Genomic DNA, 19,957 nt, shown 5'->3' with positions numbered 1-19,957 from the left:
ATAATTCCTTCAAACTTTATTGATTTCAAAGGAAATTGTTCACAATTCACATATTGTTAGTGAGGGCAGAAAAAGACTTGCTGAGTTGTGAATAATTATCAACTTATTTCCTTCTTCCTGGAGGGAGAAAAACTCCCAGAAATGCCACTGTCAATGCAGACTGACACATATCCTATTAGTTTATGTGCTACTTATTCCTTGAATTGTACGTGTGCAGGTATGGTACTGTACAGATTTTGTCTGGGCTCAAGTTAATTTTCTTCACAATAGCTCGTACAATGCTGTGTTTTGGGTATGTGACCAGAAGAGACCAGTCCAACTCTTTCAAGCAGCGTTGAGTGCAAGGAACCTACAACAAGGAGATGGCAAAATATCAAAAGGGAATTCATGTTCCTCAGAAAGATGCTGAAGATCCACTTGCACAAGAAAGATGTGGACCTGTTGGAGAGGGTCCAGAGAAGGTCACAAAAACTATCACAGGGCTAGGAGCCCCTCTCATATGCATGTGGGCTGAGGGAGCTGAGAGGTTAGCCTGGAGAAGAGAAGGCTCTGGGGAGACCCCACTGAAGCCTTGCAGTACCTGAAGGGGGCCTATAAAAAAGACAGAAAGTAATTTTTTACATGGGCAGATAGGGACAGGACAAGGGAGAATGGGTTCAAACTAGAAGATAGTAGCTTTAGTTTAGGTATTGGGAAGAAATTCTTCACTATGAGAGTGGTGAGGCAATGGCACAGGTTGCTTAAAGAGGTGGTGGATGCCCCATCCCTGGTAGTGCTCAACACCTGGCTGGGTGTGGCTTTGAGCAACCTGGTGCAGAGGGAAGTGTCCCTGCCCATCTTGGAACAAGATGCTATTTAAGGTCCATTCCAACCTAAACCTTTCTATAATTCTATGATAAGCACCGCATTGCTGCACAGAGCTCATACAGCATCAAGTAAGTGGGGCTGGGCAAGAGACTAGGAGAAGGCACAGCCAGCAGCAATGTCAAGCCCAAATGACTCTGGCTGGGGCCAGCAAGTGACTGGCAGTGCACCGTGGGGCTGAGCTGCCCCATGGGATTCACAGGCACAGCAAAAGGACTATGCTCCTAACAGTACATGCTGTGAACTTGGATTTCATACAGCAGCACTTCATACAGCAGCACTTCAAGTCTCAATGTAAAACTTCAAATACATCCAGATGTGCTTTTCTTATCTCCCCTATCCATTTTAACTCATGCAGGGCCCAGAACAACTGTGCATCTCCAGCTTTGAAGGAACTTTGAAAACCTTTAAGGAAAACATATTTTCAATGATAACCAGTCTTGTTTCAGGTGTTACTTCTGGAATACTATGACAGCTTCTTTTAAAATATGCGTTAACAGGACCAGCAACAGACCCACACCCCACTGTGGCTCAACACAGTTCCCAGGTACTACTGCTGATGCCTTTTGGGCTTACCTAAAAACAGAGAACAGACAAAATTAAGGGAATGAAAAGTGCTTATACTTATTGAAGGTACTTCTAGTGCAGACAGGCCACCCAGAGGCTACACCCAAAACTGGATGATGGGTCACGAGTTTTCACACTTTCATAAATTGGGTCCATTTGTATATTCGGGGTTAATCTTCCAATTACAGCTTCAGATAATGAAATCATTTACCCAAAGTTTGCTTCCTTCTATTTACATTTCTCAGGGCCTGAGACACTAAGGTGTCCTTGATTCCCAGGCTTGGAGAGGAATTGTTTTGTCTGACCAAAATGGGAAGGCTGTAGCTAACACTCTATATATGGATTTTAGAGTTACACACTGAAGAACTGGAGGATTACAAATACATGAAAAATATAAAAGCTAAAATCCTAAGGCATCGCTACATGCCTCGTGAACCCTTATGTGATCATTCCCTGAAGTAACTTGTTATATGAGCAAATTTATGTGAATCTGGATTACAATCCTTATTTAGAATCCCACTGACAGATGTTGCAAACACTACAAATGCTTCAACTTTATGCGCGCAAATATGCAAGTATTTTGTTTTCAGACTGCAGACAAGAAAGTATTTTAATAAGAAACCTACGCTATATACACCCAAATGGTTTTGTATAATTAACTCAATTCTAATTTGTTTGCCTGAAATGAAAATGTTAGTTCAGCCAGCTAGATCTAGTGATTATATTACAATTTGCAATCACACTTACAAGCTATAGGGACACAAATTAATTTAAATCCAATTTTGAATCGGATCGTGGCCACCATTAAAATATCCTATGATTTTATCAAACTGTAATGTTTGGGGGGAATTCCTCCAACAGATTTTCTTTAGTTTTCTTTCTTTAAAAAATTAAAATTCAAAATGAGACAATTATTTCTAAGAATAAGACTAATTAAGACTATCTTTTTTACCCACATGAAAAAAATACATACTTATTTGCCAGACTTGGAGGCCACAAACTTTACATCAAGAACTTGATGGTAAGAGAAAGATGATGTTCCAGGTATTGTCTGTGCAGACTTCCATCCATAATACATACTGATAAAACTTGTTTTATCCTACACAGCGGCACTGAATACATACGCACTCACAGACTCTGATTTTTACTCTATTTTATTGTTGTGTAGTCCATTTTCTTCCTAAAGCATCAAAGTTTATTCTTCCCTTTATTCCTAGCCTATTTTAATTATTTCAATATGGGATGCTACATTTCCTTAGAATATAACATATTCCTCTCCTTTTTTCTCAAGAGTATTACTTTTCTTTTTTCCTGAGACACCATCTTTCTTCACATGCTCACACTGGCAGCATTTTCTCTCTGACTCAAGCTCTCACACCTATCTTTCCATTTCCCCTTCCAAATCGCATGTTTATCTCCTTGTTGCTCTGTCTGCCCTTTCTACTAATACCCAGTCATCTTCAGTTCCATTTCTCCAGTGCTGCCTCCCAATTATTGCTTTCTGTGCACCCATCCCCAGCTCCCCATCAGTAAGGCAGCTCTAGCACACCCACCTGAGCTCTGGTTTTGTGTGTCTAGTCTGAGCTGTGCTGAGCTGTGCTCAGACTCAAGATTTCCAAACTGCATAGCTGCTAAAAGGTGTGAGGCTGGACATGAGGCAATGAAAGATCATTATTCCTGAAACACCCCAAAGCACTCCAGTAAAGCCAGGGGCATCCCCTGATGTCACTAAACGTTTTCATCTGTAGATTTCATAGCGGAATGAGACAACAGCATTCGCTGAGTCATGAGACATTCACCAAAGCTACATTAGGACAAGACCTCAAAAACACAGGAACCTACGTCGACTGACTCAGTTGTGTTTCACTCCACCAGCAGAACTCTTTAGCTGACCCAGGAGACAGAAGACTGAATGCTCACTAAAAAGCTTTTGACATCTCCATTCCTAACCAGCCACAAACAGCAATGTTGCTGCTCCAAAGCATTAATTCAAGCTGCCAGCACCCAAGCAGCCCCACATAATTAGTTACATCCAAAAATCCTTACAAAAGGATTTAGGGATCCTGAGACTAATGTTTAGAAAAGGTAAAAGGTAAAAAATTACAAAGGACCTGACAACATAGAGGTTTTAAGAAATTTTTAGGCTCTATTTTCATGCTGGTGCAGCCTAATGGTAGGGCTGGATTGTGTTGTCTCACAGTTGAGCACCCTGACACCCCTACCCTGGAAACAGATCAGAATCACACACCACTAAACGGAGGGGAACCACTGGAACAAAACATTTAGTCATATTTTGAAACAAAAAGGGCCTCCATAGATATCTTAATGCAACATGACTCCGGTCAGGAGCCAAGTATCTAAATTCCCTGGGAGTGCAAGTCCTGACACAAGGCTGGCAGCACTGGACACCTCACGACATCCCTTTGCAAAGCCTCTCCTCAGCACCCTGACAGTCCCACCACAGCTGGGTACCCTTACTGTCAGCTCCAGTGCACAGGAAACCAGAGAAAAGCCAGTACACCCTGCAAGAGAGATGCTGTAAGACCTGAGTAAGTTCCACAGTTTGCAAATAATTCAAAAGACCAGTCAGTGAAAGCTTTCCTGACCCAAATGTTACACTGCCTTCTTACCAGTACACTGGCACTTGCTTGGCATGTTCATCCATCTTCACTGTCAGTGGAAGATAAAGTTCTAGATTTTATTTTAAAAGATGAATGTTTCTACCATGCTGTTTTGTAAGACACCTCTGCAGGCTCATTTGCCACTTTACTAAATGCAACTGTGAAGCAGCTGGTTATGAAATAATGTAAACTGAATTTCTCAAATTATATTAAGGAATCAGAAAGTACCTTGAGCCTCTGTAAATAATTATATATTATGCTTAAACATAAGGAGTGGGGGTTAGCTAGATAGATGGCCAGTCAGACACACTGGGGTAGGTTCTAGGAGTGGGAGGTCTTGGAAATAAAGCCAGTATCATTGCTTCAACTTTACACAGATGATTACAGCTACAGAAGTAATCAAAGCAATTTTAACTACAAAGGGGTGTGTTTCAAAATTAAATTTGGTCAAAATTTAAATATTTGTCTCAATTACTCCAATAAACTTTAACTGAAAAAATGGAATAGTAAAGGTAAGAAATGTCCATATAAAAGAAACTAAACTGTGCTTTCTCTTTAGTTAGGCTTATGTCATCTCCTCAGTTTACAGTTCAGAGGTGGAGAGCATCAGGCAAAATGAAGAAACCTTTTATATATTCTGTTTCAGTCAACATACTGATCAGTGGCAAAATGAAAATATTTCTATGATAATCTCCTGAAACTTACCAAGTACAGTAATAAAAATCTCAGCAGTTCTGACCAATTGACTTCAAAATTGAAACAATCTAGACAGGAAAGTCCCAGCCCACAGAGCCTTCACCTCACCAAACAAGCATTTTTTCACTACAGTATATTATGCAGTTAATCATAAGCATGTTGCAATCATTAGACACTGAAATCACTGAAGTCTGAGAGCTGTAAAGGATTCTCACTCAGTCAGTAGCAGCTAATGTCACACTCACTGGCATAATGTGCCACTGCAGAGCCATGGGCTGCACCCAACAAGGAACTTAAGGACATCAGGGGTAGAACAGCTCAACTGTTTTATCTGTCTGAGCCTTGAATACACATCAGCCAGATGCATAACGTACTACTTTTTGAAGTTTAGTTAGAAAATTCGAATAAAGTGTCGTATGAGTCATACTCAGTCCTTCAAATTAAAATAAGACAAAACCTGGCATTGCATTTCTTTAGGAAATAACACTACTATAGCATGTAACTCATCCAGCTACAGACTCTTACCAGAATTATTTGCTGCCATTAAAAATAAATTACAAACAACTCAAAGAAGAAGTAAACAGATAATAAGAAAACAGATATTTTCATTCTCCTTATTGTCTTTTAACATATATTAATTGTAGAGGAAAGTAGATGTTACTCTATCTTTGCTGTGTAACACAATCTCTTTAATAAAGATGCCTTGCCCCACACAAGCAGGCTTGCGCCTTAAAGTGAAGCAACAGAGCTGAGTATCAACCTGTGGCCTTTCCTAGCCCTACTTCCTCCTGATTTTGGTTTTGTAGTCCTTCATGCAACAGCAGCAGCAATAAAAAGGAAATAGCGAACCTCTTCCTGTGACAAGGATCTTCTACCTCCAGTCACACATTAGCAACACCCTAAGCAATGTTGCAGAACCTCTGCCAGCCTCAGGGCCATTGTGACAACTTAACAGGGAAATGAAGGGTAAAACTCATTTGCATGTGTATTTAAAAAAACACACAGATTTGAACCAGAAAAAAATGAAAGGGAAGAAAAAACTTATTATGAAGAGCTCAGATGTATTCAGATCTATAAATCCTCTGAGAAAGGACAGAATGCTAACGAGGAAGCTGACACCACTTGCCAAAAATCAATGTGTGTGCACACTGGGTGTGTTCTGGAGTGCACAGTGCATATGCTGCAGGTTGGTTCACGCTAGATTATTGCATAAAATTAGCAATGCCAAAGAGATACTTTCTATGTAGTTCCTCTTCAGCAGCAAATATTTTATGCTTAACTTGAAGGACTCCAAGACCTCTGGGAAGCAGAGGCAATAAAAAAGGTCTGTGATCCTTATTCAACTCCTTTCTTCCCAGATTTCACTGACACTGAACTTACAGAATTCCTTCTATTTGCCTGGCAAGCTTTTTGCAGGAAACATAAGGTTTCTCCCAGCCTCAATATTATGTCTTAGAAGTTAATTGTTTATTTTACTTGACCTGACTTCCACCAAGCTGCCCTGCAGGGGTTTGTATCTGCCAGCCTGCCCCTAGCCCACAGGTCCCCCTTGCCCTGAGAGGCGGAGGAGAGCATCCCTTTGGAGCACAGCTCCCGTGGCACTCTGTCAGCTCACCTGGGGTGGCTCTCTGTCCTGCTCTGGAAGCTCTGAAGAAGACAGTGGGTCCCAGTGCAGCAATGGAGGTGACAGAGCAGCCTTTGGGGAAGGTGTACGCACAAGAGTTTCACACTCCCACCATTTACATGGCTGTGCAGGACAGCCCATGGCTCACCCCTCCAGCCCCACTTCCTAGTACAGCCCCCGGGAGATTTCCTGGGCACCACAGATCTTGTGTGAGGAGGGCACAGCTCACCCACCCTCTGCCTTTGGGGCTGGTGACCTGCACAACAGGCAAACCTGGTTTTCAAGCCTGACCCTTAAAAAAATCACAGACATACCCAGGGTGTCCAGCTTGCACCAGTGAAACTTCACTATCAGGACTCCATTAACAGGACAAGTAATTCATCTGTGACTTACACTATTATAAATCAAAGCAGAATCCAACTAAAGGAAAAGCTCAAATGTTACACTATCAAGCAGTCCTATTACTGACCAACTATATGAAAAGAACATTGTCACGATCACCGAAGGGAGTACTGAACACCCTCAGTATTCAAAGTGACAATTAAGAGCACCATGTACCTAATGAACTGTGCATTGTTACTGATAGAAATATCAGATTTCCTTTATTTAGGGGAAGAGAATTAAAAACTAGTTACTGGACAGACACTCATAAAGATCCACAGAGGTTGCCTGCTAAAGAGTAAGGAGACTGTAATATGAAGAAAGGGAAACCATGTAGGCAACACTGGGTTTATTTGCGTTGCCGTTCTATTTTACATTTTCTATAATGCTAAGAGCATACAACTTCTACTGGCTCAAGCTAAAATTCACTCTTACACATCTGCAGCATCTACAGTTAAAGATCTGAAATACATACCATTTCTGAACATCTCTGTTTAGACTTACTTAGGTACAACAGAAATTACAAAAACACCCCAGCTTAAAAGGACTTTTAAACCTAAAACAGCAAACAACTCAGGCAGCAGCTGCAATTATTTCAGCAGTGATTTTGGGGGGGTTTTTTCCTAGCCACACAGCAATGAACATACGCATCCATTATTCTGGTGAAACTTCCAAAGAACTGAAACAAGCATTTCAGAGTCTATATCTAAACTGAAAAGAACTGGGAGATGTGTGGTCTGCAGCTGCTCCGTGCTGTTAACCTTCATGGCACACTTGTGTAATGCCAACTGTTTCACGTCTGTCTGCTTCCACAATACGAGCACAACAACCAGCAGTTTTTGTGAGAATGAATCAGTACACACAACACCTTTGAAAAACAAAAGGCTGTAAGAAAGAAGGTGGAAAATTACAAGCTGGGAAGAAATAGGAAGACAATTTCAAGGAGACTATGCTCCCCAGTGGCACAAACAAAATGAAAATAGCCAGAGTTGGTGTCAAACTTCCTCTAACTTCTGCAGACTGAAGTCATCATTATTGCCCAAGGGGAAGTGCAGAGGTGGTATTTTCTGTGGGACAAGGTCTTCCTTGTGCCAGAGATATCCCTTGGGACCAGCAGCATTACAAAAAAAGTGGTCAGTGCTTTGCCAAGTTCAGCTTACCACTGTAAACAAAAAAGAGACCACTGTGGTGTGACGGCGTTTGCCTATGAGCTGCAGCACACGCAAACCTGACATCAAATGCCACACTGCTGAGAACACCTGTTTGCTGTGTGTGAGAACATCTCAAGTCCCTATCACTTCAGGCATCTCTGCACCATTTTGGTCCTCCTCACTTCAATACAAGCCATTCCTAAAACTTTATCAGCATTGTTGAAACTTGTCCTTACTTGCCACCAAAAACGCAAACATAAATAATGTGTAATTTCACTTTGGTATTTAACTAATCTTGCATATACTAGATTTTGCTATTAGAAGTCAAAGAAGATAACATTTATATTTAGCTTTGCTCTATTTAAACTTCCTTAAAAAGATGAATATAATTATAGACAGGTCCGCAATGCTGTAAGTTGGCATGACTTTACCAAATTCCATGGCAATTTGTCAATTTAAATTAGATGAGAATATGGTAATAATGTTACATCACAAAAAGCACAACAGAGAAGTTAACTTGGGACAAAATAAAGACACAATTATGCTGTAAGCAGCCATAAGAAGGACAAAATGTTCATTAATGCCAGCAATTTATGATGATATGCTCAGTACTCATGTCAAAAGTTCTGCAACTTACATACACTGAGATATGCTGAAAATGTGCTTTAAAAATTGCCATGCCAGACAAGACAGACCATCTTTCACAGTGGTCTTCCAGTCAAATACTTGACTTACTGTCCTGCTGACTAATTATGCCTTTTTAATAGGTGAAATAAGTAAAGACTGTAGCCAGCTTTTCTTGACCCCAGACGGTGATCAATATATATCCACCATAAAACCAATAGCTTTCGTAATTTTTATCCTGGCTCATTTAACTAAACCCCTGTTCCCTTCACAGACAGCAAATGCCTAATCCTTAGGAGTCCACTGGGAGGCCAGAATCTTCAACACATCCATGTCTGCCTTGAAGCCAGACAGTGCTAGATATTGAAGGTATTTACCCGACATATCTCTTTGTGTTTGTTGCCCTTGGCAAAGGTCAGTTTTCTGCTGAACTGCAGAATGAATGTGTTTCTTCATACTTTAAATAAAGGCTTACATTTTAGCGAAGTAATGTTTTTTAATATCTAATAATTGATGTTTAAACATGGAAAGAACATAATAAGCAATTATTCATCACAAGAGGCACAATCCATAACAAGTAAATGCTTATGAGTAAGATAAAAATTGAGGTACAAAAAGAGTCTCCCTGTACTTGCTTCCTTTCCATTGGTCATTCACAAGCAGAATGTGATTCTTCTAATTCACTATATATAGGTAAAATCAAAGAAGTATTAGACCCACTCACAACTCATCATTTAAAAGTAGAATACCAAAATGAACAAATAAAATGCAACAGCTAAAACATGGAATTGTAAATGTCCTTAGATCACACACCAAAATAGTTTAATGAAAACTGAATTGGTAGGTGCCCATGTAATTTTACTTAATTCTTTTATCAACACTGAAGTTTCCTGTAAAAGTTCCTTCAACAGCTACAACTGGCATAGAGAACATACAGAAAACAGGAATGTATACCAAAGGCAAAGGTTATGTTCCTCCTATTGTCACCTAAACATATCTAATTTCACTATTCTTGTCACCCACTGATAAAACAGTAGTCCTTCTTCAGCATGAACCTACAAAATCCTAGTATTCAAATGGTATGCCAAGTCTAACAAGCTTTTTCTACAGAATGGTTAAAAGTCGTCACAGCAAAAAAAAAATTCTTTAACATTATACTTGCTTAAAAGAACAGAATTAGTATGTTTAGTTTTCAGCTGTAACTCTACTACAGTTACTACCATGTATGAAAGAGTTCATGTAATATTTATAGAACTGCATTAAAACAAAAAACTACTTTATATAAGTCCATGTCTGTAATGGAAGGCTATTGATAGTGCCGGCAACTGCTGCACTAAGGCATAAATCAAGTATGTTTTCCAGGAGTTTTTAATACCTGAAGGTCATGGTTTTTCGGTCTGAAATACTGTATAACTTTTCTTTCCTACATTTTCATTGTTTTGCAGAAATATATATTGAAATTACCAAATTTCACACAGTTTAAATATAGACAAAATCAATACGATCCTTTTAGGTTTTTTCACTGAATAGCCTTTGAGAAGAAATCATTTTTCTTTCAACTAATGGGTTATACCTACAAAAAGATCTTGAACGATTTTCAGACTCAGCTTAAGAATTGATACAGATTCTGACTGAATGACGGATACAGAGGCGTGGCCCAGTAGATTACATCCTTAAAAGACGACTCTGTGACAACTAGGTTTTCAGGTGCTAAGGTTTTTTAAAAAGATAGAGGAGGAGCACCAGTTTGACAACTGACCGTGTGTCTGTGCCCTCAGCAGCACCAGCAACCTGCTAAGCATACATGAAACAGAGTTTTTTCCATGGAGAGATTGCAGTTCTCCAACCGCCCACAAAAGTACTCAAACATGAGAAAACATCTGCAAAGGTGACCAAAAACAGAACTCTGGTATTCAGAATTTCCCCCATTCACTGGAACATCATTCAAACTGCCATTCACTATGAGCAGTCAGCACAAAATGAAACATTCAGTAGTATCACTGTGCACACAAGTGAGCCTCATCACATCAGCACAATTACTCTAGACTCAGAGCAGTAAATCAGATCAAGAAGTTGATTATCAACAGGCACCTTTATTACAATGAGATGATTCCTGGTTTCACCAAGAACATCCTAACGATTTTAATATTTTACTGTATGTGTGAGTATTTTGGGGTGAGATCTCCCTATCCAAGACGACTTTTTCATCATTAAGGAAGAAGAATCATCAGGAATGAGTGATTACACACACACACACACTCTCAAAAAAAAGTATAATTAGCCAGAAAAGCTAATGACCTGAAATACTGTGTTCAATCCATAGCCCATTTTTTCTATTTGAGAGCAACTACTGTCTGTCACAAACACCTTACACATTTTTGGGTAGAAACATGACAGCTTAATGGTGCAAACTAATCCTGTCTTCCATCTTGGCTCTTAATGTGAAAAATTCTTCTCTATAGACTTAAAATGGAACATTTATTTAAAGCAACAAGATTTGAAGATAGCAACCTGCACAAGATGAAATGCAGAATGCTACATCATTTGAAAGAAACTTATCCTTTAATTACATACTACTTTCTAGAAATGGTATGTGACCATTTTTTGCACTCTGTTTTGGCAAACAGTGCATTTCATTATCCAGGTGACATGCTGTTGCCCTTTTTATTTCTGATCAATACCTTTCGGCTGGAAAGAAACTTCTGAAGGGTTGGTTAGTTTCTTTGAGCTTCCTCTTTGCCCTTAATTCCTAGCTCAAGACAGGCTCCCACTGAGCAACCCTTGGAACAATTCAGTTCCATCCTTATTGCCAGAATATGCCACCACCATCTTATGTGACAGATAGGAGAAGACAAGGAAGGTTCACACAGATCCTCTGCCTTCAAGGAAGCTACAGAAAGATGTTCACCCTCCAGCACTGGACCAAGGTTGTTTTCTGCCTGCTGCCTTGCAGGAGAACACACAAGACCATGGCTTACTTGGATACCCTAGCAGCAGGGGAATACAATTCATGCTGCAAAACTCCCAGAACTCTGATTTGAGAAAGAAACAATTGCCCCCATTTCTTACTTAAGGCTCTTTCCTGCTCTTCCTCCCATAGAAGTTGGATGGATGCTATAAAGGAGCTCCTTTTCCTCAGATGAGGCATACTCCACGAAGTAGGTGTAAAAATGTTCACCCTCCTGTAGCAAGGAGGACATAAATTGTCTTCTTCCACAGAATTTATTTAATGCTGAAGCAGAATTATACATTGGATGGTTTTTTAGATTTACTCATGTTTCATCTCTTTCTTAGTTTTAATTTCAAGTGAACTCTCACATCAAGTTTAAATTTACTTTCACTCTAGATGCTGAAACTATTTTGATTTGGGAGTGGTTAGACTCTGACTCAAATGAGAATTCACACTCTACAAAATAAGTAATTCGTGGAAAAAAAACATGCCAATAGATATCTTCAGCTCTTTATTTATAAGCAATGAAATATATGTGAAATTAGTAGAGACTAACAGGAAAAGGCAGAAATGGCATTAGTCCCAATATAGAGAAAAATGATCTAAATTAATTTTGGCAGAGTGAACTCTGCTTTCAAATTTATTTGTCTTATCACATTAGCACTTTAACAGTGACAGCCTACAGGTTTATTTTTAAGTACTAATATGTTAAAATATGTGATGAAAGTAGATAAAGAAGTTACTGTTTTCTGTAAAGACATTCAAGCACTGTCCCCAGCTCTGTGCTGGGAAACCATTCAAAAAACAGTGCATACATCTGTATGGCAAAAACACCAGCAATAAAAATTCTGATGCTTTAAAAAGGTGCTAAACAACCCATGTTAATACCAAGAGTGCTATGTGGTGTGGCAGCTTGACACTTCTGAAAACCAGACCATTCATTTAAATGCCTAAAACCACATTGTTCTCGCTGAAATGAAGAGGTACACAATTTAAAGTAGCTGGTCTTAGTACAGGTACAGTAGGCAGATGAAAGAGGACACCAACTTGCTTCACCGGGCCTGTACACGATCTCCACAAGACCATGCTTCCCTGAAATGTGTTTTTTACATGATGCACTGATGGGGACAGACTTAATTTCAGACAGATTTTTTACTAGCAAGGCAAGAAGGAGCTGTCAGACACAAACCCAGCAATAAAAGCAAGCTCAGTAACACTGTGAGCAGAATGGTGGTAGTGATTTTGTTTTTCACAACCCTTTAACATTGCACTTAATGATGCATTTTTACTGTTGTGTTCACCCAGATCTCTTTCTAGGACGAGTAATTTGTTAAATCACACCTACTGAACTTCCTGCAGTACTCACCAAAAAACTATATATAGGAATGTATGGACAGGTTACATGTATGTACTGCAATACTGACAATATTAGTAGTAGTATAAAGTTAGAATGAAGGTACATTAACAGAAGCTCATAGAATGGAAAATGCTTGTCTCAGAGAGATTTTAAAACTGAATTTTTAGTAACACCTGACCCAAAAGTGCTTTTTTAAGTACCCAAGGCTTTATTCAACACTACCTTCTCTACAGAACCTTTAGTGAAAAATGAAAATCACAATTCTTGCCATGGTATAGCTAAACTAGTTTCCCATCTCATACCAAAGACTTCTCTCTCATGGAAATAGTGTAGGAAATGGTTCGATAACAGCAAAAAGTGTTAAGCCATATTTGCTAGGAAATTTAAAATTGAAAGATGTAAAAATTCCCAGTTATTTTGAAACAGCAATAAGCAGGTGGCTAGGTAAAAGCTGTGTATTTAGTTTTCACCCCTCTCTTACTGTAACAGTAGATTATAGGACTGTAATGACCTAGTTAATAACCTGAACACAAAGTTCCACACAGCCATCAGCACCAGGAGATGAACTGTCTTGCAACAGCCCTTCCCAGGCTCTGCATAAAACTGATTACATCTAAAGTAAAATAAAACCTCTCAGGGCAATGGATTCCATTAAAATCAAGTTCTCACCTTTGTAAGTCATACTTTCATGAACACTTTCATCTTATGTAAGCTACAACTGTTTCCAAAAGAGCAGTCCAACCTTCCCCTTCCAATCCCTGCACAGCTATGTAACAAACCTGACAGAGGAGCTAAAGATGCTGGTCCTCAACTACATGGTTTTGAAAATAAAGAAAACCAAACAAACAAATGTGTTTCATTTTGGTGTTTTCTGATGGACACAATTATATGTTTTAGTTTAAAAACTGTTTTTCAGTTTTCTCTTTTTTTCTATATTTTACATAAATTGAACGTTAGTATTAAGACACATATCATTTATCCCAAAGATGTTTTTCTTTATAACTTTGTGTTCCAGTGACTTCAGTGTTATCAGAATTACACCAGAATTTCAACATTCTTCATCAAATGGAATCTCTCATGTAGGCAGTTTTATAAATCCACAGAAGCAGCAACCTAGCATACCATAAAAGGGGAGAAAAATGCTATTTATTGTCAAGTGATTTAAACACCTGGTGGACATAATGTGCCAGAGCTTTAGATACTGGTTTCATCTCTAGCTGTAATGTTACAAGCAGTATAGTCACTCTTTCAGTGGCACAGTTCCTTATCTGTGAAACGCTTCACTACTACAGCAACGTGGAAATTAACTCATAATTTTACGAGAGCTTCTGATACTACAGTAACATCCTGAAAAAAACCAAAAAAAACCAAAAAAGCCAAATATTCAAAATAAAAACTATGTAAAATAACGAAGTGTCATTATTTTAGGCAAAAATAAACAAATACTTCAGACCAAAATTTACTTGCTTTTTCAGAACTGCCACTGTTACAATCATTGTGCTGAGGTACAAAAGGCAGAATGTAAGTCCACTGCATGAACAGGAGATGAGAACTTTGCTGGGAAAATTAATCTGTATGTTCAGGTGTTATCTAGTTTATTTTCAAAATGTGCAGTATTATATCTCGTTGTTAGTTCTCATGCACAACGTTATCATCACTGTCCTTCACTGCCAAAGGGAGTTAGAACATATTTGAATGAAGAAGTATTTCAGGACTGATATGATGTCCTTGTTTAGCCTCAGGGGAATAAAAAAAGCAGGGTGAGAAAAATACTAAAAAGAGAGAATATATTTTTTCAGGACAACAAGCACTGCTTCTGTGCAAAGCATGTCAAATGACATATAAAGTGAAAACAACTTCAGGGCAGCATGCATTTTTATCTGAAAGATGACAGATCAGCAGATCTGTTCAGTCTGCATGGTTTCTGGAGGAACAGTGTGTCATACAGGGACAGAAGAAGGAAACTAGAGATTCTTGTAAAATGGAGAACTGCACATGTTCACAATTTAATATCTGTTTTAGATCCTGTGGAAAAAAAACCATTAAAAAGAGTAATTTTAAAATTTTTTTCTAGATACAGTTAAAGGAGAGTATATCTTGCACAGTCACAGCACCTGACTGAACACCTCTTTTTATAAATCAACCTAATTATTGCTTTCTGACAATTAAATTAAAAATATTAAATTAATAAACAATCTGCCCTCTATTTACTATCCACATTATGCACAAAGATGTGCTTTTACTAATATATTGCTAATTACAACCTTTCCAAGAAAGGTCACATCTCTGTAGTGACAAGCAGATCTAATAATTTGGAAGCATGAACAATCTCACACAGATTAATTTAGCAGTTTGAAGGAAAAAACCACAAATAAACCTCAGGTCTTCACAATAACTGAAATAATACTGGTACGCTGACTTCCATGGACTTACCCTGATGTACTGTGAATATAGCTCTAGGCTTATAAATTAAGATCACTGACAAATGGACATAATGGGCACTAGAGGCAACTACAGTATACTGAGGAAACCTCACTGAGATATTTAACTTGCTAGTATTGTCATTTGCAAAGAATCCTGCTTCTCATACATATTACCTTCTTTGAAGGGCTTCTGCTCTTCCATGTAACCACTATGGCTAAACCAATGCTGTATTACACACTGACCTAAAAAAATGTATTAAAAGGAAACAAAGCATGAAAAAGTCTTAGTTCTAGGCACAGCTAATAATTGGCACTAAAGTACTGTAATCTGCCTTACACACCACTTCTATTCTTACTCATTCAAACCTTTTCTTGGTTTGAACACCCATTCAGTGAACATCCACTCCTTTGCCCATTATTCTAATGCTTGTGCTCCTGTGGACTGGAAAAACAAAAGTCATTGGGGCTGAGTATCTGAAAGAACTGAACAAGGCCTGTTGGCCAGTGAGTCCATGACCATGATCTGAAAGAGGCTGCATGATTTCAGGATAACTCCTGAGTGCAACCATCAAACAACGGTGTTACCACTCAGGAAGCGCACAGCTGCAGCAGTGTCAGCAAGAAAAAACTCATACCCAAAGGCCAAAAAGAAGGTCCTAGGATGCCCTTCTGCTCTCCTAAACTGTTACCATGTAGAAGTCTGCTGTTGACCCTGTACTGGAGGCTTGCCTAAATGCTGCACACATTACAGTACCAGCTGCTGCTCCACGAGAACCTCCTCTAAGAAGAAACCACTCATACACCTTTGATATAAGAAGCTGAAGTTTTGTCATGAACAGCTTTCATTTTACACACTTTATAGGTATGAGAACTTACTGCCGTAATCCTGCCACTCAGTACACCAGCGTACACCAAGAATACTGCAAAACAACTTCCTAAATCACAATACGAACACAGAAAAACACAGAGAGCACAATAACCCCTCTCTAAAAGAATGCTTTCTAAATGTCCTTAAAATGTGGAAAGTGGAATTAGAGTGTGCTCTAAGTAAAAATCCACTTCCACGAATTTCTGTAAGCATTATGATTGTTTCTCAATTGTGTTCGAATCATCAAGGTCCTGAGACTGGCTTTCAGTCATCAGTTTGCTAAGCAAATGCCGACCCCTGTCAGAATTCAAGGCTGGGGAACGTAAGGCCTTCTTCCTTTTCTCATTGAGCTAGTGCCAACACTTTGTTTCAACATTGATAAACCAGTTTGTTTGCCATCAGTTATGCCCCTAGGCTTTTTACTTTTTTCAGAAAATGGAAACACTAGACAGGTTTAACTTCCTGTTTTCTTGTTATGATATTTGGTTTAGAGAACAACTCAAAGTAACTTTCAAATTCAATCATTTCAGTTAAATGATAAATAGTGTCTCTGTTAAATAGTTTTACTGTACTGATTCAAAGAAATCTACTCCACAGCAGCTGCTGTAAAGAAAAGTACACCTTTATTGATGCCAAGAGAACCTGCAGGGCTAGCACCTCCACATGCATCTCTGACTGTGGCTCATTTTACACAGGCTTTTATACTTTCACAATTCAGGCATCTGCCCTTATTTGCTTATCTAAAAGGTACAGTTTTAAGGGCTGGGATCTACGTAACTTGTGGTTTCATTTTCTCAGGGTTATAAATATGGTATAGTTGCTATCACGTTCATCACATTTATCTAACTGGTACTGTGCTTTAACTGTGCTTTATTGATTACATTCCTCTATTTTTTATCTATTAAAACAGAACTTACGACTGCATTTCTCTACACTTTCACAACAGTTAACATGTCTCTCCCTTCTTACCACCTTAGCCCACTGGACGAGTTCCCTGCTCGCAGAATCAGTAATGGTTAACACACCTCTCCTCTCCCATCACCTTCACCCACCAGTGCTAGGCCCTGCTTGCAAAAGTGGTTACAGTTAAACACAGCAGTCACACCTTTCAGGTTTTGTGAATTCATACTATGCCAAGATGTTTATGTCAAGTGAGGCCTGTGTTTCAGTATCAATCCTTTCAAAACTGTCTTAAAACCACACCAAAACAAAATACATCTTAAAATACTGAAGGCAGAAGTATACTATGTGCAACCTAAAAATACATTGATTCTCAGCAACTGGGTGAAGCATTCTACTTCAGTGAAAATGACAGAAGTTGTCCTTTCCTTTAGTAGGAAGCAGTAGGGTAGTGAGGTGGGAAAACAGTTTTCTGAGCAACCCTGGAGCTTGGGGACCATCTGGGAGTCTGGTCCTACAGCCAGATCCCAAGGTATGCACAGAGGGAGCATCGATGGCTGTGGGAGTGCTGCCTCCACTGATAGGTTCACTTGCAAAGAACACGAAAGAATGCAGCACTTTAATATGATGTACCCTGTGAAAGAAAAATAACTAACAAAGATACCAGAGAAACTGAACTATTAATAAAAAGGAGCCAAAAAATAAATGCAAAACGTCTTGCCATAGCAAATTTTTAAAATCTAGCTAAAAGAGATGGACTTACCATTTCCTTTTAGCACCTTATTAAGTAAATGATAACAAACAATCAGGGAAAGCAGAAGAATGTGTTCAAGTTTCTACACATATTTGCTTTCGAAAACTGATAAGCACAACAAATGTTGAAATATATTTTAAAAATGTGTACAAGCACAATTCAATTTATAACCACAAGCTTGGATCCACTTAAAAACAATATTTAAACATTCAATACAACATTTTTTAGCCTTCTAAGTTATACTGACATTTCATTTAATGTCTCAGGAATTTAATTTGGTCAACTGCAGAGAGCTGTGTATCTGCCACGGGACCAAATATGGCTCTTATGCATTGAAGTAAGCTGCTGATGTGAAATTTGGCCTATTTGTAATTACAATCTTAACTTTTCCCAGTTTTTTAACATGGATTAACTTTACACCATATATTGATGCCTTTGCAATGTTTCTGTTAGGTTTACGTATGGCAGGAATTTTACTTCTCTACATAAATTGAGAAAAAAAACCACAGAGCAGGACTCTGAGGAACGAACCTCTGATGAGTAGGATCACCTTTCTCATCACCTCCCTCCACACCTCTTCCTCGGTTTATGTTTGCAGGAAGGCCGATGATTTAATCATCCTTCTTGCAAAAGATACGGAAACAAAAATCCTGCCAGGTTATTGAACCACTGCATTTTACTGCCACCAGGAAATGGAGTCATTACTGTAAAAAAAGTACCTTTTGGAGCCTCCAATATAGGTGAAGGTAAAGGTGGAGTCTGAGTACCTGAAATCTGAAAGACAAAGAGCTGCTTTATTACAACTTGTCTTTATTTTGGCCGAAGTAGCCGAGTAGCTACGGAGCAGCATTCCGCTCCCGACACGGGGGCGGTGGAAGGGGAGCCGGGGTGAGCCAGAGGAAATGCAGCATCTCCCCCCAGCCCCTCGCAACAAGTGCCCGGTGCTATGGCAACGGCAGGGAATTCCATTGTCACACACGGCAACAGGCAGCCGACAGCCCGGCTCCTGCGACGGCTCGGCGCGCCCGGCACCGCACCGGCACCGCCGCGAATCCCGGGGGAGGGCGGCAGGGGCTGCGGGCACGGACAGGGCCCGTCTGCGGCTGGATGTGCCTCGGCCTGGGGCCGGCAATCGGCAAGAGCCGCGTAGCGAAAGCCCCGAGCTGCGCTCGGCCGCGGGCTGCGCCGGGCTCGGGCTCGGGCTCGGGCTCGGGCTCGGCTCGGGCTCGCACCCAGCGCTCCCGGGGCTGCGCGTCGCCACCGCTGCGCTCGGGATGCCGCCCCCCAGCCCGCCCGCCCCTTTCCCGGCCGGCGCCCGGTCTCCTCTGCCCTCATATGCCCTCGGAAGGAGAGGAGGAAGACGGGGTCTGAGAGCGGCCCCGCGGCCGGGCACGGCGGCGAAGGGCACGGGCACGGCGGGAGCGCGGTCCGGGGCGGGCGCGGCGGCGGCGACGGGAGCTTCCGCGCCGCCAACCTGGCGCCCGGGGACAAACTCACCTGCAAACAGGCAGTCCTTCTCCGCCTTGCACTTTTGGATCACAACGTCAATATCCTTCTGAATCCTCTCTTGTCTTGAACACATCCCCATGAAATAAATCCCAGGGGAAAAAAATAGCAGCCTTTATTTCCACCCCACCCCACCTCCCGCTCTGTCAGGGTTTTTTTTAAGATTCAGCCCGAAAGAGCCCGGGGCTGACGAGCAGGAGCTTCCCTGGCGGCCCGGTGAGATCCGTTCGGCCGGTTGGAGGACGTTGGAGGCAGCCGGCGGGAGCCGATGTTGTTTGCCCAGATGCGCCCGCCCAGATGTGCCGCCGCTGCCGGCGAATGGCAATTTCCTCACAATGGATCCAGCGGAGGGTGGCGGCGGCGACACGGGATCCCCCCACCCCCCACCCCCCCACGCCCTCTGGGTTTTTTGAGGTTGGTTGGCTGGTTGGTCTTTTTTTTCGGAGGCGAGAGAGAAAAAAAAAAAAAGGGAAAGGGAAGGGAAGAAAAAAAAAAAAAAAGGGGGCGGGGGGGCCAAGCCGACCCGGCCGCTGCCGCTCACATCCCTGCCCCTCCCGCCAGCAGCGGCGATCGCCGCCCAGCAGCAGCACAGCGCGGAGAGCCGGCGGCGGCACCCGCACCCGGTCCCTGGCGGCGCGGCGGGGCCGGCGCTTGCTGCAGCGACGCCGAGC

The 19,957-nt window shown here is 40.8% G+C and overlaps 1 protein-coding gene across 1 annotated transcript in view; it reads right to left on the bottom strand.

Moving 5' to 3' along the window:
- Positions 1 to 19,684, bottom strand: part of PARP8 (poly(ADP-ribose) polymerase family member 8) — a 120,899-nt gene extending 101,215 nt beyond the window's left edge. The window contains exons 1-2 of the mRNA XM_033085442.1: positions 19,278 to 19,684; positions 18,500 to 18,554 (exon numbers count right to left, since the gene is read on the bottom strand). Coding sequence (XP_032941333.1) covers positions 18,500 to 18,554; positions 19,278 to 19,368 — 146 coding nt within the window. The 5' untranslated portion in view covers positions 19,369 to 19,684. The remainder of the gene's footprint in view (positions 1 to 18,499; positions 18,555 to 19,277) is intronic.
- Positions 19,685 to 19,957: the final 273 nt, after the last annotated feature.

This window comes from Catharus ustulatus, chromosome Z (assembly GCF_009819885.2).
Source record: "Catharus ustulatus isolate bCatUst1 chromosome Z, bCatUst1.pri.v2, whole genome shotgun sequence".
In the NCBI taxonomy this organism is placed as follows: Eukaryota; Metazoa; Chordata; class Aves; order Passeriformes; family Turdidae; genus Catharus; species Catharus ustulatus.
The sequence above is the reverse complement of the archived record's forward strand: the minus strand, read 5'-3'. Positions and strand labels throughout refer to the sequence as shown.